Source organism: Carassius gibelio, chromosome B5 (assembly GCF_023724105.1).
Source record: "Carassius gibelio isolate Cgi1373 ecotype wild population from Czech Republic chromosome B5, carGib1.2-hapl.c, whole genome shotgun sequence".
Classification (NCBI taxonomy): Eukaryota; Metazoa; Chordata; class Actinopteri; order Cypriniformes; family Cyprinidae; genus Carassius; species Carassius gibelio.
The window spans coordinates 29417294-29435750 of record NC_068400.1 but is presented as its reverse complement, the minus strand read 5'-3'; the positions used below and the strand labels follow the sequence as shown (position 1 = coordinate 29435750).

The 18457-nt window shown below is 37.7% G+C and overlaps 1 protein-coding gene across 20 annotated transcripts in view; it reads right to left on the bottom strand.

The window, feature by feature from the left end:
• The window catches only part of LOC127957976 (nuclear receptor corepressor 1), a 77565-nt gene that overhangs the window by 31882 nt on the left and 27226 nt on the right, over positions 1 to 18457 (bottom strand). For 15 of the 20 annotated variants that reach the window (XM_052556735.1, XM_052556724.1, XM_052556734.1 and 12 more), the window contains 7 exons: positions 18062 to 18240; positions 17915 to 17969; positions 17607 to 17708; positions 8184 to 8314; positions 7331 to 7521; positions 6223 to 6321; positions 3625 to 3687 (listed from right to left, as the gene is read on the bottom strand). In XM_052556735.1, the coding sequence (XP_052412695.1) occupies positions 3625 to 3687; positions 6223 to 6321; positions 7331 to 7521; positions 8184 to 8314; positions 17607 to 17708; positions 17915 to 17969; positions 18062 to 18240 (820 nt within the window). Of the gene's footprint in view, positions 1 to 3624; positions 3688 to 6222; positions 6322 to 7330; positions 7522 to 8183; positions 8315 to 13490; positions 14162 to 17606; positions 17709 to 17914; positions 17970 to 18061; positions 18241 to 18457 lie in introns of those variants that run through there. The other 5 variants (XM_052556725.1, XM_052556738.1, XM_052556739.1 and 2 more) reach the window with 5 other exon arrangements.

Below are 18457 nucleotides of genomic sequence, written 5' to 3'. Positions count from 1 at the left end.
CACACACACCTTCATGTTTGTTCCTCAGTGGAATGAACTTCCCCTCCACTAAAGAGAGGACTAAAAAAAGAGCACAAAGAAAGAGGAAGCAAAAGGAATGCACTCCGATGACCGCAGTCTGACCTGAAAACACTTCTGCAAACTCCGATGCTTTAAAGAGTCCTAGGGGTAGTTTGGTACTTTAATGCTTCTGTGAGTGCTTTTAATTTTTTATTTATATAAACTAGGGCTGCACGTTCTCAAGTTTTTCATTAACTGTTAACCGAGGCCCTTAGCGGTTAATACTCGGTTAACCATAGTGTGCCATAGTAACCATAACCATAGTAATTTCCGGACATTGGCCGAAAAAAAAAAAGGAATGTCCGACAAAATTTAATCTCTCCGGTCAAATTGTCCTATTAAAACTGCCTAATAATGCCGCTCATTAACACAATCTGAATTTGAGAATAAGCCTAAAATGTATAAGGCAAAAGGTAACAAGCAGACTCCGCGGCCGCCTCGCTAAGGCTATGACTATGACTATGTTTGACACGTACAATATTTGAAAATCGATAATTATTTATTTATTTAAATTACATTTATATCTGAATTTATGTCAACCTATAGACTTTCAAATATCAAAATGTCATGAATTAATATGTATTTTTGTACAAAATGACATATACACATATTTTCCTATTATACTTTGCCTGGAAACGCTTCCAACAAGGCGTCGGTTCTATTTCTAGCATGCACGCGTCGAGCCGCGCCTGAGCCGCGCGTCTCACGCAGGCAGTCGGCAAGCTCTAACCCGTTAACATGGGAACCGAATTAAAAACAGACACGCCACGCAGCTGAGATGCTTTCGCCACGCATCCAGTGTGTCCTGGCCGGCCTAATGATGCCCGGGTGTTGGCTGTTGAGATTACAACAACGAGGTTGTACTTGAAGTATATCTAAGCACTGTATTGCAATACTTGCATTTTGCCCCGTCACTCGTATTAGCCCGCTTCATATTAGAAAAATGACTTCTTCTTGTGGACATTACAAATGTCTGGGAGCGCTCTGGCGGTCTCTGGTGGTGCAAAAATGTATTACAACTAAATTCAATGCACGCCATTGACGTCACTTAACCGAGCAAAATGTTTCACTCGGTTACACAATTTTTAACGGTTAATCGGTTAACCGGTTAACCATGGACACCCCTAATATAAACACTTATTGCACTTAAATTTGTGTATCTGTCAATATGTGTGTGTCAATGTTCTTAAAAATATAAGTGTGCCATCATCTTTGGATATACATCACTTTAAATTTCAAAAATGATATATAAATAATAAACAGTCTACAAATCCATAACGACCAGTTCTCAGAAGGGTTGATCAACAAATTCAGAAAAACTTTGACAAAAGTTGTGGTTTTAATCTAAATAAAGCTAATTTCTACTGTCCTCCTTTCCAGACAGTTAATACAATCAGTCAAAAACAACAACCAGTAAATTACCAGTGTTTGGATTCAGTGCAAACAAGGCAAATATTATTTTCCTTCATCAATTTCTGCTGTGACACTGAGAGTGACTAGGGATGCATGATATTATTGAACCAGTATTGGAATTGGACAATACTGGCTTTAAATGAAAATATCGGAATCGGCCCGATATGAAAAATTATGCCATTATGTCTTGCCGATAAGAGGAATACGTTAACTCACATGTGCTCAGGATGTGCTAGCGGGGAGATCACGTCAGCAGTATGACTAATACCTGAAGCAAAGTTTTGCCTGAATGATGAATGATCATTTGAACTGAGAATGCACATACAGAATGAAGCCCTTGGTGTGAGATTTAGTCAATTCAATTGATGATTAGTGGTATAGTGCTTTTTACGATACAAATCGTTGCAAAGCAAATTACTTTTCTACAATATTTAGTAGTAGGAGTAGTATCAGTGGTGACTGTCAGTTAATATACATGTCAAATGTATGGAAAAATAAATGTAAAAAACGTAAACAGCAATTATTATATGATGCAATCGAACTATAACAAAATTTGGTAGTTCTGTATGTTGTTTCAGGGTTGGCTTCTTCTGAGGTCCTCTGATATAGTCAACAGTAATAGCACATGTAGCATCAGCCTCCCCAGGGTCCTAATGCCCGTTTGGTGAAGAGATTTAATTCCGTAGGGGGTGCTGTTTGCCTACTTCGAATAAAATTAAAGTAAAATACACATAATATTTAGTCTTTCTGATTAAATGAAGGAGTAACTGATGCCATAAAACCATGAGTATGTTTTGATTTAAAATGTCAAAAGCTATAGCCTTTGTGTTCTGAAGATGAACGGATCTCTTAAGGGTTTCAACGACATGCAGGGTGAGTAATTAATGACAGAATTCACAAATCACAAACATGGCACTCAATTAAATAATCTGATTTACACAGACTTATTAATTAATGTGTAACATGTTGTATTTTTTAAACAAATTATGAGTTTTTAAATATTTTTTTAATTTTACAACTCTTTTGCTTTAGACCATTTACAAATATTAAATAAAAAAAATACAATATTAAGGTTACCACAGCATCTTTCTGAGAAAAAAATTGCAGTGATTAATATATAGTTTATTAATAGTTATTTTCAAATCTTCAATGTACTGTAATTATAAAATAACTTTATTCATGTTTATTTAATTCTAACAAATAAGTTGTTGTTACAAACTAACAAAAATTAAAAATAATTATATATCTGTATCGGCTATCGGTCAAAATGAGTTGCAAATTATCGGCATATCGGGAAAATCCAATATCTTGCATCACTAACAGTGCACACTTGCAAACTGAACCCAACTTGTTCAAGAGAATCTTGTGAAAGCTGTCAAGATCATGTCCAAGTCATATTTCACCAATAAATCTAGAGGAGGAAACTGGAAATTCTATTCTCTTGAAAAAGTGAACCACATTTAAAGACCTACAAAAAAATAACTCATTACTGCAAATGCAAAAAATACACCATGTTAGTGTCTTGCAAATATGAAGAAAATACTGTAATCAATTTATATTAGCAATCAAAATTAAGGAGATTCACTGTAGAATAGTTAGTATCTTGGTTACATATAAATGTGCAAATAAACACAGCTGATTGAGGAAGTGCACTCCTCTGTGCTCGATAAACAATGCAATGCTTTTAAAATTTTGAATGCAGTAATAAGAATTTAGTGAACTGTCATGAAATAATGACATGTAACCTGGGAATGTTTTCAGAGAGATTTGCAAAAAAAAAAAAAAAAAAAGAAACCTTAATTAAAAACCCATTAAACTATAAACTCAAGACCTGGGGGTGAATTGTGTCTAGAAATGATTGGTCGTCTTGTAAAGTTTCTAGTATGTCAAACAGTCACACAGTTACTTCAGTTTCTTCTGTACAATCCTAATCTGAATAATCACTACAAAGAGGATGCTCACAAATGCAACCACAACCAACTTCCCCCAACATGAGAAAACATGCAACACCAGAGACATCAAATAAGCAGAGCAAAAGTGAGGTGAAAAGTTTGTGTATGTGTGAAATCATACGAGATCAGACAGAGCCAATTGAGAACCAGAGAAGGAGAGGGGGTGGGGGAGGGAGATGAAGTAAAAGTCAAGCAGTACCTTTTTTGGCGATCTCCATCTCCTCCTCCGTCCAGCGAGACGTCTCTCCAGCTTCAACTGCGCCTGTAGCGACACACACTGTCAGTGTCAGTGAGGAAAAACTCGAGCAGAGCTACACGACACGGCTCATCTCACACCCTCCCTTTCTATCTGTTTACACTCGAGCACTGCGGAGACCTCCAACCTCCCACAGTCTCGCTCTCTATCCGTCCTCAAATGCTTTCTGTCCTTTTCTCTGTTTATTGCTTTCCCTCCCTGGTGCTTACTGGACTCAACTAGGCAGGCTCACCTCTCTCTTTCTCCTGTCTCTCTTGCTCGGTCTCTAAGAGAGAGTCCAGTCAGCTGATCTCAAGCAGACAGTGGAGGAGTGCAGAAGCACCACCCTTCTGGGTCTAAGACCAGCACACACTCTCACTCCCTCACCCATATCATTAGGCAGTCTGTCTTATAACAGTAGCCAAACTGAAGCGAGCAGCGCAACAACCCCTCCCTACATAATTTCCACTCAAACTACAGCAAGAGTGAGAGTGAGAGAGAGAGAGAGAGAAAGACAGAGACCGAGAGAAAGACAGCATGGTAGAGAAAGACAGCCTGTGCTCTCCTCTCCCGCCCATCCCGAGGTTCTCCTTGAAATTGACTAAACACTAAGACAGATTTAGCACAGTGTGAACCTCTGACATTTATGTGAGAGTGCGTGTGTGTCCCCGCAGTGTTTGGATGACTTGTGCGGCGAGTCTCTGCTAAAACTCTTCAAATAAACGTCTCTTTGGTGACCCACTAGACACTGTTTGCGTTGCCCCATGACCCCTGAACACGTGTGTGTGTGTTACATGCATATGCTTGTAGTCCACGGTTTTATCATGTTGATGGTGGTTTAGACATGGAATTGGTGCATTATGGCTATTGAGCACAGAATGATAAGAAAAAAAAAAAAATCAAGCACAGACTAGACTTTTCAGGCAAAGCGAAAATAATATCTGGGCCAATGAGGGCTTGAGGTTTAAAGGAAAAAGTTCAAACAAAAATGGAATTTCTGTCATTAATTACCCTGCATGTCATTGAAACCCTTAAGAGATCGGTTCGTCTTCAGAACACAAATAAAAATACTTTTGATGAAATCCGAGAGCTTTCTGACCCTCCATAAACAGCAATGCAACTGACACGTACAGGGCTCAGAAACTTAAGGTCATCATTAATCAGTGGTCCAACCATAATTTCAAGAAGCTACGACAATACTTTTTGTGCACAAAGAAAACAAAAATAACTTTATTCAACAATTCTTGTCCTCCTCATCCCATCCTCCGCCATTACTGAGAATACCACGACACATGTGCATGCTGCTGCTGATGTGGAAGCAGCATACACTGCGCCTTGTTTACAAGCAGAGGAATTCAAGCACAGGAGGAGAAAAACTGTTGAATAAACTCCTTAATATTGTTTTCTTTGTGCACGAATTTCTCACAGCTTCATAAAATTAAAGCTGAAACACTAGTCACACTGACTACTTTAATGATGTCTTTAATACCTTTTTGGGCCTTGAATGTGTCAGCTGCGTAGCTGTCTATTCAGGGTCAGAAAACTCTCGGATTTAATCAAGAATATCTTAATTTGTCTTCTGAAGATTAATAAATTTCTTACAGGTTTGGAACAGCATTTGGGTGAGAAATTACTCACAGAATTTCCATTTTGGGTTGAACTAACCCTTTAAACAGCTTTACTGGTCCATCAGATCATAATACAGAGGACGAAGGTCAGCCTCTGAGTCTGAGTCTAAAGTTTAGTTACCAGAAACACACCTGGTGACTAAACTTCAAGGTACAGCGTGCTAATCAGCTACAACCGCTCACCAGGACGCTGACGCGTTCAGGGGTAAACGTAACGAACACCGTTTACAGAACAATGAGGTCTCTTAATTCATTTTAAAGTGGCACCGAAAGCTAAATGAAACAAACAGGCCGTTCTTTCATTCCTCTTTTCGCTCTAATCAAACTCCTCCTGAGACTCGCCGCGTTTACCTGCCTCTCATTATTGTCTCCATGGCGATCCCTCCACCCGCTGTCACCACGGCAACACAAACTCAGAGACCTTGAGTCTGGCGTTGGGTGGCAGAAAGAAGAGAGGGACAAACAATCTCACAGAAAAGTGCGCGCGAGAGAGAGACGGAGCAAAAGAGCAGCAGCGAAACGAGGAAACAAAAGAGTGCAAAGGGAATAAACAGTAAAATGAAGAGAAACAGTCTAGATGTCATAACAGTGAAAGAACAGAAGAGAAGTATTGGTGATTTGTCAGCCTCGGGGATCAAATCCTCAGTGTTTCTGTACTGCAGCCCTGCGATCACGATAACATTTGAATCAAACACCACTAGTGCACACGTAGACCACATTGCGGCCAGAGAAAGCAGCAAACTAGGTGACATTCAGGCTTTGTAATGAGGTCACGGAGGAACGGCTCACAGACTGACCACATGATCAGCAGACAGACAGACATCATGGCACAGATGCACCTTTCTGAGAGGTGACCGTGAGGGAGTGGGTTAATGTGAAAAGCTACTTGAATAGAAAGAGAGGGAAAGTATGTGGGGAAGAAGGCGGTGCTTACCTCGTGTCTCTGTGCTGGCTGCAGGTGAGGGTTTTGCAGGCTCTCGTGTTGGTTTCTGCACCGGCTCGGGTTTAGAGGAGGGTGTGGGCTCCGGCAGAACTAAGTAACACACAGAATAAACCACAATGACTTGGCCTCATTTGTGTGTATGTGTACGTGCCCTATTATTGGGAAGTTGGATGCATTATAAGCAAATCAGTTTGTTCGGACTAATCATGAAAAAAGAAACAAAAGAAAAAAAAAAAGTTGGTCCCCTGTTGTTATGTTTTACATTTCAGTTTGTGAAACTGTTTTACTTAATAAAAATGAGTTAAATTCATACAACAATGTAAGATTAAAAACAAAACTTTTTACTTATGTTTTTTCCAGCTAGTTCTCAGAAACTCATGTTTACTTACAATTTTACTGGCCCCATATTTGTTTTGTTTGCCCTTAAATTTTTATTTATAATTCATATTTATGTGTTCATTTTCTTTTAGAATTTTTTTGTCTTTCTTTTCTTTCATAAAATCATTTAACAGAACAATTTATTAGGTTTTTGATTAGCAAATATTGCTCAAAAGTGACAGTATAGACCTTTATAATTTTAAGATTTGGTCTCACTTTATTTTAAGGTCCAATTCTCGCTACTAACAAAGCATTAACTATTTACTTTTTCCTCAATAAACTCACGATTTGCTACTTATTAATAGTATTAGTAAGGTCATTCTTACGTTTAGGTATTGGGTAGGATTATGGATGTAGAATATGGTCATGCAAAACATGTGCTTTAGAAGTACTAATAAACAGCCAATGTTAATGCTGATAACTAACTACTTCATAGTGAGCATTGGTCCCCTATACTGAAGTGTTATTTAAAATTGCTTTTTTTTTTTTTTTTTTTTACATTTTCATTTAATTTCTATTCATCAAATAATCCAGATAAAATGGGATTTACACACATATTAAGCATCACAACTGCTGATGTAAAATGCTGATGTAAATGTAATTGTAATGTAAATGTAAACAGCTTATGTAAAATGAATAGCAAAATTATTAAATGCAAGCTAAATCTTTAAGCTTGCACGTCAAAAAAAAAAAAAAAAAACACACGCTCAACAAATGTTACCTGGTTCAGGTGGTTGTGGAGGTGTTTCCTCTGCCACCACAGATGCAGCTTCATTATTGGCCATGGAGCGGGTGGTGATGCGGCCCTTACGGCGTCCCTGGCTGTTGGCGGTCTTTCGGCCGCGTGCCGTGCTTTGCTCCTTACCCTCTTCCTCCTCTCCCTCACACTTCTCTTTATCTTTACTGATGTCCCTGCGGAGGCAAAGGTGAGGAATTAAGGCTCTCCTCCGCACTGAACTCAATTCAAACATCTATTCAGATGGTCAGAGCGAGTAGAACACAGAGTTACGAATGCAGATCCTGTGCGAGTTTCTCCCCTGCTGATGTATTAGGTCTTTTAGAGTTTATCACAGAGCTTCCATAACATGAGCTCTCACAGATCTTAAAACCACTTCTGTATGGTTTTTTGTGTTCACAGAAAATTCAAAAATCCAATTTTTTCATAATTAATTCATTAATTCAACAATTCTTGGTAGTGACATGACAGGTCCCGAGTAAACATGCAGTCTCCTCCAAACCAAATGAGTTAATGAGGTTAATCTTAAGCCCCTGTTACAATGAGGCTCACCTCACAGAAAACAGATCATCTCACCTACTTTAACCACTGCACACTTAATAAGAGAGCAATCTATCCATTATATGGGTGGTTTTGGAGAACATTGCAATTTCAAGATTTAATCTTATAGTCTGTATCAACATAACAATAGATGTGCTGTTGTCACTTACATTTTCAGTGTGCATGTGCCCTTTAAGATTTCACGGTGGGATTGGAGCAAAATGGGGAGTTGAGGCCAGTTCATCACAACTATCTAATGAAAACGGTAGGAAAACAAAGACAAAAACCTGGGACTTACTTAGAGTCCTCTTTTTCATCTTTCTCCTCCTCTTCCTTCTTCTCCTCGTCCTCTTTCTTCTCCGATTTCTCCGCTTTGTCCTCTTCGTTCTTGTCGTCTGTCTTGTCTTCCTGTGACGGTCGTGTTATCTGCTTTAAAAGGAAAAGAACCACAATGAAAGCAGCACGTAGACAGCTGAATTTAACAAGAGCACAGACTTGTGACCAGGTAGCCATCACTGGTATAATCAACAGTTCACCTCAAATAGTGTCAGAGGGGGCACGTTCCCCCTCAGATTTCTGACCCAATTATATTTTAAACGCACATTCCAAAGAGACAAAAATAGCAGAATAATATTTTTTATATTTGATACAATCACACCGGTGTGATTCGATCGTTCAGTGCGGCAAAGCATCAGCTGAATTCAAATCTGCGCTCACGCTTTGTCTGGCACTGAGCCAGAGACAGACGTTTTTGTACAGCGCTGCTGCTTTATAACAAATCACACACGATTCTTTTGATCTTATGAATGAAATGGCCATTTATTAATTTATTAGTTAAAGTGTTTTTACATACACCCATACGGCTTTTACTAGGTGGGCTTTTCTTGCCAAACTGAAATGTATTGTTTAACTTTTCTTAAGCTTTTTTGTTATTCAGATATGTTGTTATTCAGAGTATTTCTATTTGTTAACCAAACAAGGTTAATTTTTTATAAAAATGTTTAAGTATAACAGTTGTTTTAAAGCTAAAAGGCTAAACTAGTATATGTTTAACTCAAATTGAAAGAAGTTTAATTTCTATTAAGGTTTATAGGGATTTTAAGATGTAGCCTAATTAGCGATTTGAATAATTAAGTTACTTTTGAGAGAGTAATTAGTAATTTCAAATACAAAATTGATGACGTAATTAGTAATAGTAATTAATTACTTTTTAAAAAAAGTAACTTACCCAACAATGTTTTTTTTTTTTGATGTGAAATAAACTGGAAATATATATAATGGCACACAAAAATTTGTGCAGATCATTTTAGAAGAATTCTTTCTTGACTATAGTCAGACTGCCATTTGCTTAGTTTGGAAACTTTGTCCAACTTTTGGGAGGACCCGAGTTTTCTACATTTCATTGTTTGCTACTGTGACAGAGCCCACAAAACGAATCTCACTTCAGTTTAAAGCCAGACGGCAAACCGAAAAGCATGCTCCAAATCGTTCCTGCTCTGGACTGAATCAGACAAAATTCCTGTCTGGTTACTGATGATCTATCTCCGTCTCTTCCTCACTTTTTTTCCATGAAAAACGATCAAAAACAACATTTCACACACATTCGATCATCACATCCCTTCAGGCCTACTTTCCTAACAAGGAAAGTAAAAGCATTGCAATTCTACTTTTTTTTTTTTTATATGTTCTGAAAACCGAAATGTAAAAAACAAATATGTATATGAAATCAGAATTACTGTGCAGCGTGATGATAAGCACAGAAAGAAAGGACTAAGAAGTGGTGGAAATATATGAAGAGAGAAGAGGCAGATGAACAAGTGAGAAGTGAGTGAAAAGCTAAACAGAGCAAGTACTGGCCAATCAGAACAAACTCCTGTAGGTGGAAACAGCATCTACACACACAAAACACAATGAGCCCAATGTTTTATGCTGTTAGTGTAAGTTTAAAGAGTTGTCTCTCATAGCAGCAGAATTCAGGAGTAAAATCTATCTTTCTCCAATGTTCATGAACAAGCATAAACAAACGTACCACAGACCTGTAGAATTAAAAACATTTTCATTACAGATGTTTTTAAGTCACAGTTTGAATTTCATTTTTCATGTAATTTAAATAAATTAATTTGACAAAGAATATTATGTTATTGAACCTTATTTATCCATCATGTGCAAATAACATTATACAGCATCAATAAAGTTGATACTGTACTTTAAAATATCTGAAGGCCAGCATAGTCAGTGCAGAAACGTTTAACTTAAAAAAAAAAAGCAAATCTGATTTAACTTGACGTTTCACTTCCATTTAAACTTTCAAAACCATCTAAGCTTTACAAAAAAATCAATAGAGAAGTATTAGGAAATTAAGTTTGCAATTTAAGTTTACTTGACGGCCTTCCAAACATGAGATCTTGTTATTAACACACTGATGTACATTCACACAAATGCAGGTTACTCATAAAAACAATATAAACAAAGCATCGTCTAAATACTAAATATTCAGGTTTTTAATGTGAACATAGCCAGCGTCTAGAGCGGCATTTCATATGCAGGCTGACAGTCAGACGATGAAGAGAAAATGTAAATAATTTTACTCACTATTATTAAAACAACCTGATGCTGTTATGAGCGGACCAATTTTGTGAAATTCAGCTCAAAAGTAGTAACAACACTATGAAGTTGCGAATTTGGTGTTTTCTATGTTTAGTTTTTCTCCAACACACTTTTCCATTCTGATGCTCAATTTTTACAAACTAATGTGTGCTGATGACTATTTGAATTGAATTCTGCTAAAGTGCACACTTGTAAGTGTTCGTTAAATGCTTAACGTTAAGGACGTGAGTACAGGTCTGCTCATGTCTGAAAATAATACATTAAATACAAAATTATTTTACATAAAACATCATAGCTTATATTTGTTTAGTACATTTTCAATTAATGTAAAATCTTAAATGAATTATAAAACAATTATAATATATTTTAAATTGTTTTCAGTATGAAGGGCTGCATATGAATATTTCAGGGGCCGCGGGTTGAGAAGCACTGGTCTGAGTGCAGGACTGCAGTTGGTGGAGACAGTCTTTGATGAGGGATCCAGTGTGCTAATGGCCCAAAGTTCTTTATCATGGTTGCTGGCGCGGACAGAGGAACTGAAGCCCCTCCTCCTGCTCGGTCTGTTCCACGAAAGAGAAGCAAAGCACTGGAACAAGCCCGGCTCAGCCAACACAAACAAGCTGTGCAGCTGCCAGATGGGACCAAAAAAAAAAGAAAGTCAGAACCTCTGCCACAGAGACGTAGAACAAATAAGGGGGGGAAGGAAGCGAAACGGAGATAATTCAGGTCAAAACAAAAATAAAAATGACAGAGAAAGAGGCCAACACATGAAAGACATATAGCAAGCATGGAGCGGACACAAGATCAATCACTCATTCTCTAGGCTGAAGGGCAGGAGGAGGATGTGCTTGTTCCAGTGCTCTCTTCCAGTTATAGCACATCGACAAACTGACACATGGATCACAATAAAAGCCCATTTCTGCCATTCAGAGCTCAGTTTACAATGACTTTACTTTCCATCTAAAGACTTTCTTTACAGGTGAAGTCAGTTTTTTTTGGACAGCTTATATGGGATTTTTGATTTACATTATAAACTTAAAAACAAAGCAATGTTGTTATTTAAAAAAAAAAAAGATTTAACTGAAATTAAACTGAAATTTAGGTTTCAGGAGTCAAGCGAGGATGGAAACGGTACAGCTTCAGTAGAACATCAGTAAACTGTGGTCAGATGAGATGTTATCAGGTCATATGTCAGTAAAAATGAATCTTCCTGTTCTGTCAGCTGATATACTGTGCTCTTGCATGTGCTCTTCAATCGCACGCACAAAAATGCCAGCGTGTGCTGTGTCATGTTCAGCAGCGGCAGCTCTTAAAATAATAGCAGCAAAACAGTTTACAAAGAATTTGACTTAAATATTCACCTGAACACATTAAACTGTGAAATGGCTTCAGAACACTTAAAATATAGTGCACAAAAATGTTAATGTGCTTTCTAAATGTTTGTGGCTTTCGTGGGGCTTAATAATAATGACACAATAGTATACACACTATGTCGCATTTGGCTCGGTCTCGTCTCACTGATACCCCGATCCCAAAAAAAAAGCCAGTATTGCCAGTCAACAAATCGGTCTTTAGGAAGAATGTAATTAGGCTGGTTTAGGGTTCATAGGGACATTTTCTTACAGACCCCTTGTTTTCAAAAACAGCTGAAGCACAATGGAAAAGAACAGAATGCAGGATATCCTGAATCTGAAGGAACACGCAACATGCACCAGGGTTTTTATAAGCAGTTATTAACAACACTTGCACACTTAGCACGTACAACATCTTATTAAAGTCTGCATGAATGCAAATATTGTTTTCACAAGCTTTATTAACAAACAGGATTTTTTTTTTTTTAAGCAGGATAAATCTTTTCAAGAGAGAGATTACTAAGATAGTAAGAATTGAAAATTATTCTATATATATAGAATATATATATATATATATATATATATATATATATATATATATATATATATATATATATATATATATATATATATATAGAATATATAGAATATATACAATATTCTAATGTCACCTTATCTTTTATTGAAAACTTTAGCTTCACAGTTTTCGGTGAACCTTTGGACACACTTTATTTTGTATCTGGGGGTAAGCAGTGGTTACGACAAACTGCACTACAAATAATTACTGCAAAATTCTGCATTTGATCATTTCACAAAATGTGATATGATCAAAACATTCTAAGTTTTTCAATTCCCAACAAAAGTGACTTACTATATGGTGACAAATGTGAAGAGTGGAAAAGGGGCTGATTGCATTATAAATTACTCTGAATTAACATGTGCAGTGAAAGATGCAAATCTAATACAAGGACAGTTCAGTAAAAATATTATCTTGAATTTCTTAATCAGGTGAAGTCACACGAAAGACGGTCACAAGCTCCTGCTGTAGCTCAGATAAACCAATCAAGAAAAGGAGAGAGAGGAGACCAGGCAACCAAAACTGAGCATCAACAACTCTAGCAGGTTGGGGGAAAAAAATAAAAAATTAAAATATATATTTTGATTAGGTTTGATTCATAAAATCGATCTTCCTTTTAATCTATGCTTTTATTTTGTTTTCAATAGCTGCATGAAAATTTGCTCAAATTTGTTAGCAGCACACCTCCCATCCTGTAGATGTCACCAAGTCAATAGCACATCCAAGCTAATCACCGCCGCACACATCTTACGTACATGGTATGCTACTATAGGTAAGATGACAGTAACTGATAATGGTTATTAGTTTAAATAATAATAATAATAACAGTTAAACCTATATTCCTAAAAAAACTAAAATAATAATAATAACAAAAACAATACTATTAACCAAAAACAAAATACATAAATGTTCTTTTATATAGAATAAATAAACAAACCCTAGCAAGCAAACAAACCTTACCCATGGTTTGCATCTCTAACCAAAAACAAGAATGTAGCTCTACAAATCTCTACAAACAGCCTCCATAAGCACACAAAAACTACTCCACATTCACTCATTCATACAGTACCTTCATCTAGGTTTATCTGCCCCTTATGAGTGTCCTTTCTTTATGCCATTATATATCCCAGAATGCAGTGGCGCCGAGGCCAGAGTTAGTGACAGGAACAGGCTGAGCAGGAGAGTGCGCCTCGGGCTGCCTGACAGCGGCGTTGCCCTGGAACAGATCCTCAGATCCGGGACCCAGCTCGCAGATCAATGGCGCATATTCTGAGAAAGCGTGCCACGGGGTTGTTTGAGCCTGCTAAAGAAGCGGTGGCATATCCATCTCACTCACACACACAAACGAGTGCGAGCGCTAGCTAATCTGGGTGCTAGGGTCAACCCAGGTAATCCCCGCAGGGTGGAGGGGAGAGGAGACTGACCGATCTTAACCCAGCCCCGTCAGGATTTTGATTGGCACAGCAAGCTGCTCCACAACTTTCTCACTGGTGTCGGTACAAATGGCGCATACCACTGCGCAGCTAAGGAGGGGTGTCTCGCGTACACACATTCTCCAACCCTCCCTCTTTCTCCGAAAAAGCTCTAGAGGGACGGCAGAACACATGGGCTGCCAGTTTAAGATGGAAAAAAAGGAACAAAAATGTGTTCTTCTCGTTTATGCATATTTTTCTGGCTTGTTCTTTCGCTCGCTTTCTCTAAAACATTCTCGGGGGACTCTGGGAACAGAAAGCTCGAGCAGAAGTTTGTTTGGAACAGTGTTCAGTACTCCACGTGAGCTGAACTCGACTGACACAAACACTTTTATGGGTCTCTAATGTGGGGCAGGGTTATACACTCCACCCACACACAGGCAAGTTCGGTTAACAGACTATACTGCGCACACACACACACACACACACACAGAGCACTTTAAAGATAAGATAAAAACTGAACCTGCTTGCCCTCTCTTTTTAATCATTACGTGAACATAAGAGTCACAGCAGGTGATAAAGAAAACCAGGACTGCACTGTATATATCCAGGTAGCTAAAGAGACACCAGGAAACAGTTATGGTCACATATGCAAACAAAAACAGCTGCGTATACGCCTGCTTGCTGAAAGCGCCAGGGGCTACTAGGGGCTGAAGGGTCAGGCAGCGTGAGTGTGTGTGTGTGTGTGTGTGTGTGTGGAACAGATCAGATCATCTCCTCATTACTGCAGCTCAACTCCTGACTCAAAGACACATGCTTTCAATGAGCGGTAGCTTCAGCTTGTGATCTGCATGGCAGCGGTGCTCACAGAAGTCCTCTGTTACACACACTCTTATCCAGCGCTGTGTGCACTGTTTAGATTGAAGCATAACTGTTATTAATGCCGATTCTGTACAGCAGCTGCTCACACACACACACACAGGCGACAGAGGGGCTAATCGAGTTAGACCAGCCGTGTAGATGCTCATCTCATATGTATGATAATATCCAAGATATATCATATGACCATCAAGCAGCGCTTGTTAACTTAGTTTTTCTGGCATTTGCCAAATGTTAAACACATTTACTCATAATCCAATATTTTTTGTCAGAAAAAGATATGCGATTTGGTTTATTTAGTTTCTTAAAAAACATTTTCATGGTAAAGGATGCTAGCATGTCAAACTTTATGTGGAAAATAAAGTTTTAAAGCACCCCCATGAAAACAGGCCAGGATAGAGAGGATTTAATGGGAAGTGGGGGCTTAAGGGGATAAATGATTTATGGGATATTGTTCATTAAACTAGATGATCTAACTGCAATACCACAATCCTAGTGTCTATAGTATTTCACCCATTGCAAAAGCAGAATACCAAGAAAACACAAGTGCGTAATAAGACTACAAGAGCAATCTTCTTGTGGTATCAATGCATCCTTAAAATAATGAACATTACTTTATTTTACTGAGTAATGAAATGATAGCTTGCAGTTTGTCGTTCAAACCAGTTGTTGTTAAAAAAATTATAAACAAAACTTTTTAGTTCCACAAGTTTAGTTCTCACATCTCTCAATCCTTGAATCTTTATTCAAGGGAAAGTTTACCCAAAATGTTTGCACTCTGATGTGGTTCCAAACCTGTATGTTCTGTGGAACACAAACAATGATATTTTGAAGAATGTTATTATAAAACAGCTTTTTTTTTTTTTGATTCACAGAAAAAAGAAAGTCATGCAGGTTTGAAATTACATAAAAGTGAGTAAATGATAACAGAGGTTACACTTCTGGTTGAACTGTCCCTTTACTTTCACTTGAATGTGTTTTGTCAAGTCCAGGTAGGTACAAACCAAAATTCAAGTTCAAAGCAGACTATTGATTATTTATTTTTAATGACTTAAAATGCTAATATTGAGTTTATTTTGGTGCTGTCAAATGATTAATCAAGATTAATTGCATCCAAAATAAAAGTTTTTGTTTACACAGAATGCATGTGTGTACTGTGTATATTCATTATGTATATATAATGCCTGTATATATATAAACATATGTTGCGTTTATATATGAAATATATTTATATGCAATTTCACCATTACAGTTGAATGAAATATTCAGAACCAAAACACAATTTCAATTTTTTTGTTGTCTTAAAAGTTAAAATGATACATTGCATTAGCAATGCATTTGACTTCCATGACAAATACAAACTTTTTGACTAGGACATGGAAGCTGAAGGTCAAGCTGTGCACTGTCTAGAATGACAGAGAAAATAAATGGGGTTTCAATTTTTACTTGAAATCATCTATCCATCAGATAATCACCTTGTTTGGGTGTCATAGCCAGATTAAAACACTGTCTGACTAAGTAGGCATGTGAAAATAAGGAGCCTCAGATACTATGCTCCAACCGCTTTAAAGTTGGAGTTCAAAACTCTCATGTTCGCTTCTTTTCCCTCTGTGGTCCCTGACAACAGCATGGAGCCTCTCGGCTGTGCCAAACAGATAAAACAGATTCCTGGAAAGCTGTGCAGCCCTCCATAAATCAGAGAGAGCAAGAGAGAGAGACTCTCAAAGCACAGATGCATTTTTGCCTGATAACCGGCGCACACACAGTTCTTATAAGACATCGTCAACAGCTTACAAAAGCAACCACAAAACACACCCTCTCATAAAAAAGAAAAAGCACAACCTCACATTAAGCATGATTCAAACACACCCCCCTCATAAAAAAAAGTCAAAACACAGAGTCATTTAAAAGCACACACTTTCTCAGACTGAGCTGTTGAAACAGTGCATACCCAACACTAGGGGGCTTCTTGAGCACTTAAACAGTCCTTCTGCTTGTTTGCAATCACAAGAATGAATGCAAATTCAACTTATCCCAACACAATAGCTTGCAATTTTTAAGTATATTTCCAAAAAAAGAAAATTCTGACTTAAAATTCTGTCTTGCAATGAATGCCAGTCTTGAAACATGTCAGTTGCAAATTTACAGTATGTAGCTGTTAATATTGACAATATGCATTCAGTACTGTCATTTAGTGCTTACTTTGTACAGTTCAAAAGTTTGGGGTCGTAAAACTGAAATGTTTTATGAATGTTAAATTTTTTTGAAGGAAGTCTCTTATGATTAGGGCTGCACGATTAATCACGTGATTGTCATGTGTGTGCTTTCACCTGCTTTCAAATGGAGCATATATATATATATAAAAAAAGTTATCTTTTCTTTTTTTTTATTCTTATGACGCAATACTGCATTTTCGTCAGCCATTACTCCTTCAGTTTGGTGCTTAAGAAACATTTCTTACATTTATGTGTCATTTTCATACATTTTGTTCAGGCTTTTTTTGATGAATATCAAGTTCAACAGAAACTTCTGATCAGCAGTGCAAGTACAAAAACATCGACATAATATTTAATTGCATAATTATTATTGGATATCCACTGCACGATAACACAAACTATTACGCAAACAATGTCTGAGAAAAGTCAATGCAAATGCAATCATTTTGGGACCACAATAATCAGAAACAAATTCTCCAAAATCCTAGTGCTGCTTAAAAACAAAGTCTATATTTAATAGCTTTCACATTTCTTCTTAAAAATTCCTGCAGTTTATAGTATGTGTACTGTACACAAACTTTCTTTATCCAAAGAACAATTGGATAACAAACTTTGTCATATCTATGCTTAGACGAGGTGAAAAGTGCACAAGTCAAGATCATTTCTTTTTTTAAATACCTGATTCCTTCGTCGCCGATTCCCAAAATTCCGTCTGACAAGAGTTTTATAGTTCTGACTCTTCTTGGTCAAATAATAGTACAGCACACAATCAGACACACACTGCAGAGAGAGAAAACAAATACAGCTGTATCACTTGGGCTTGAATTTGAAAAGAAAATACCATAATGCACTGGGTGTGGAGGTGTGATCTGAGTCAGTAAAGCGTTTACAGCCCTTCAGTTCAAACATCCACTGATGAACATCCAGGGACATCCTGGGTGTGACAGCAGTCCATCATACTCAAAGTCACAAAACCGAAAACCCACCTTTCTCTCCAGAAATGAAGCAATGAACCCAAAGTTTTTTGGATGCTGCACAAACCTATGGTCACAGGAGAGACAAAGGTGAGAAAAAACTGCAGCACATTCACACTCATTCACTTAACATGCCAAAAAAAAGCCACTGCTACTCACTTCTCCTTGAAGATCTCCTTCTCGTGTTCGGTCCAGACATTCATAAACTGGCGGGATTTGTAGACCTTCATTGGGTCGTCCATCAGACCGTTCATGTTGATAAACTTCACTCTCCGCTGTTCAGAATCGTACATCATGGGAGGAATGACAGACAACTGCCTCATCTGTTTCTCATTGTTCTACAAGAGACAAAAAGGTGTCCAGGATGCTTCTGCAGTGCTAGTTTATATTACTCTAGTCTCAGTCTCCCACAGAACACCCACAGTCCATTCACTGCCCGTCCGATGCATACTGCATGCAAACTTGCAACTTACGAATAAATCACAAAGCTCCAATAAGATTACTCTGTTGCACCACAACTTCCAGGACTAGGAACCATTTTTTTATCAGGCCTCT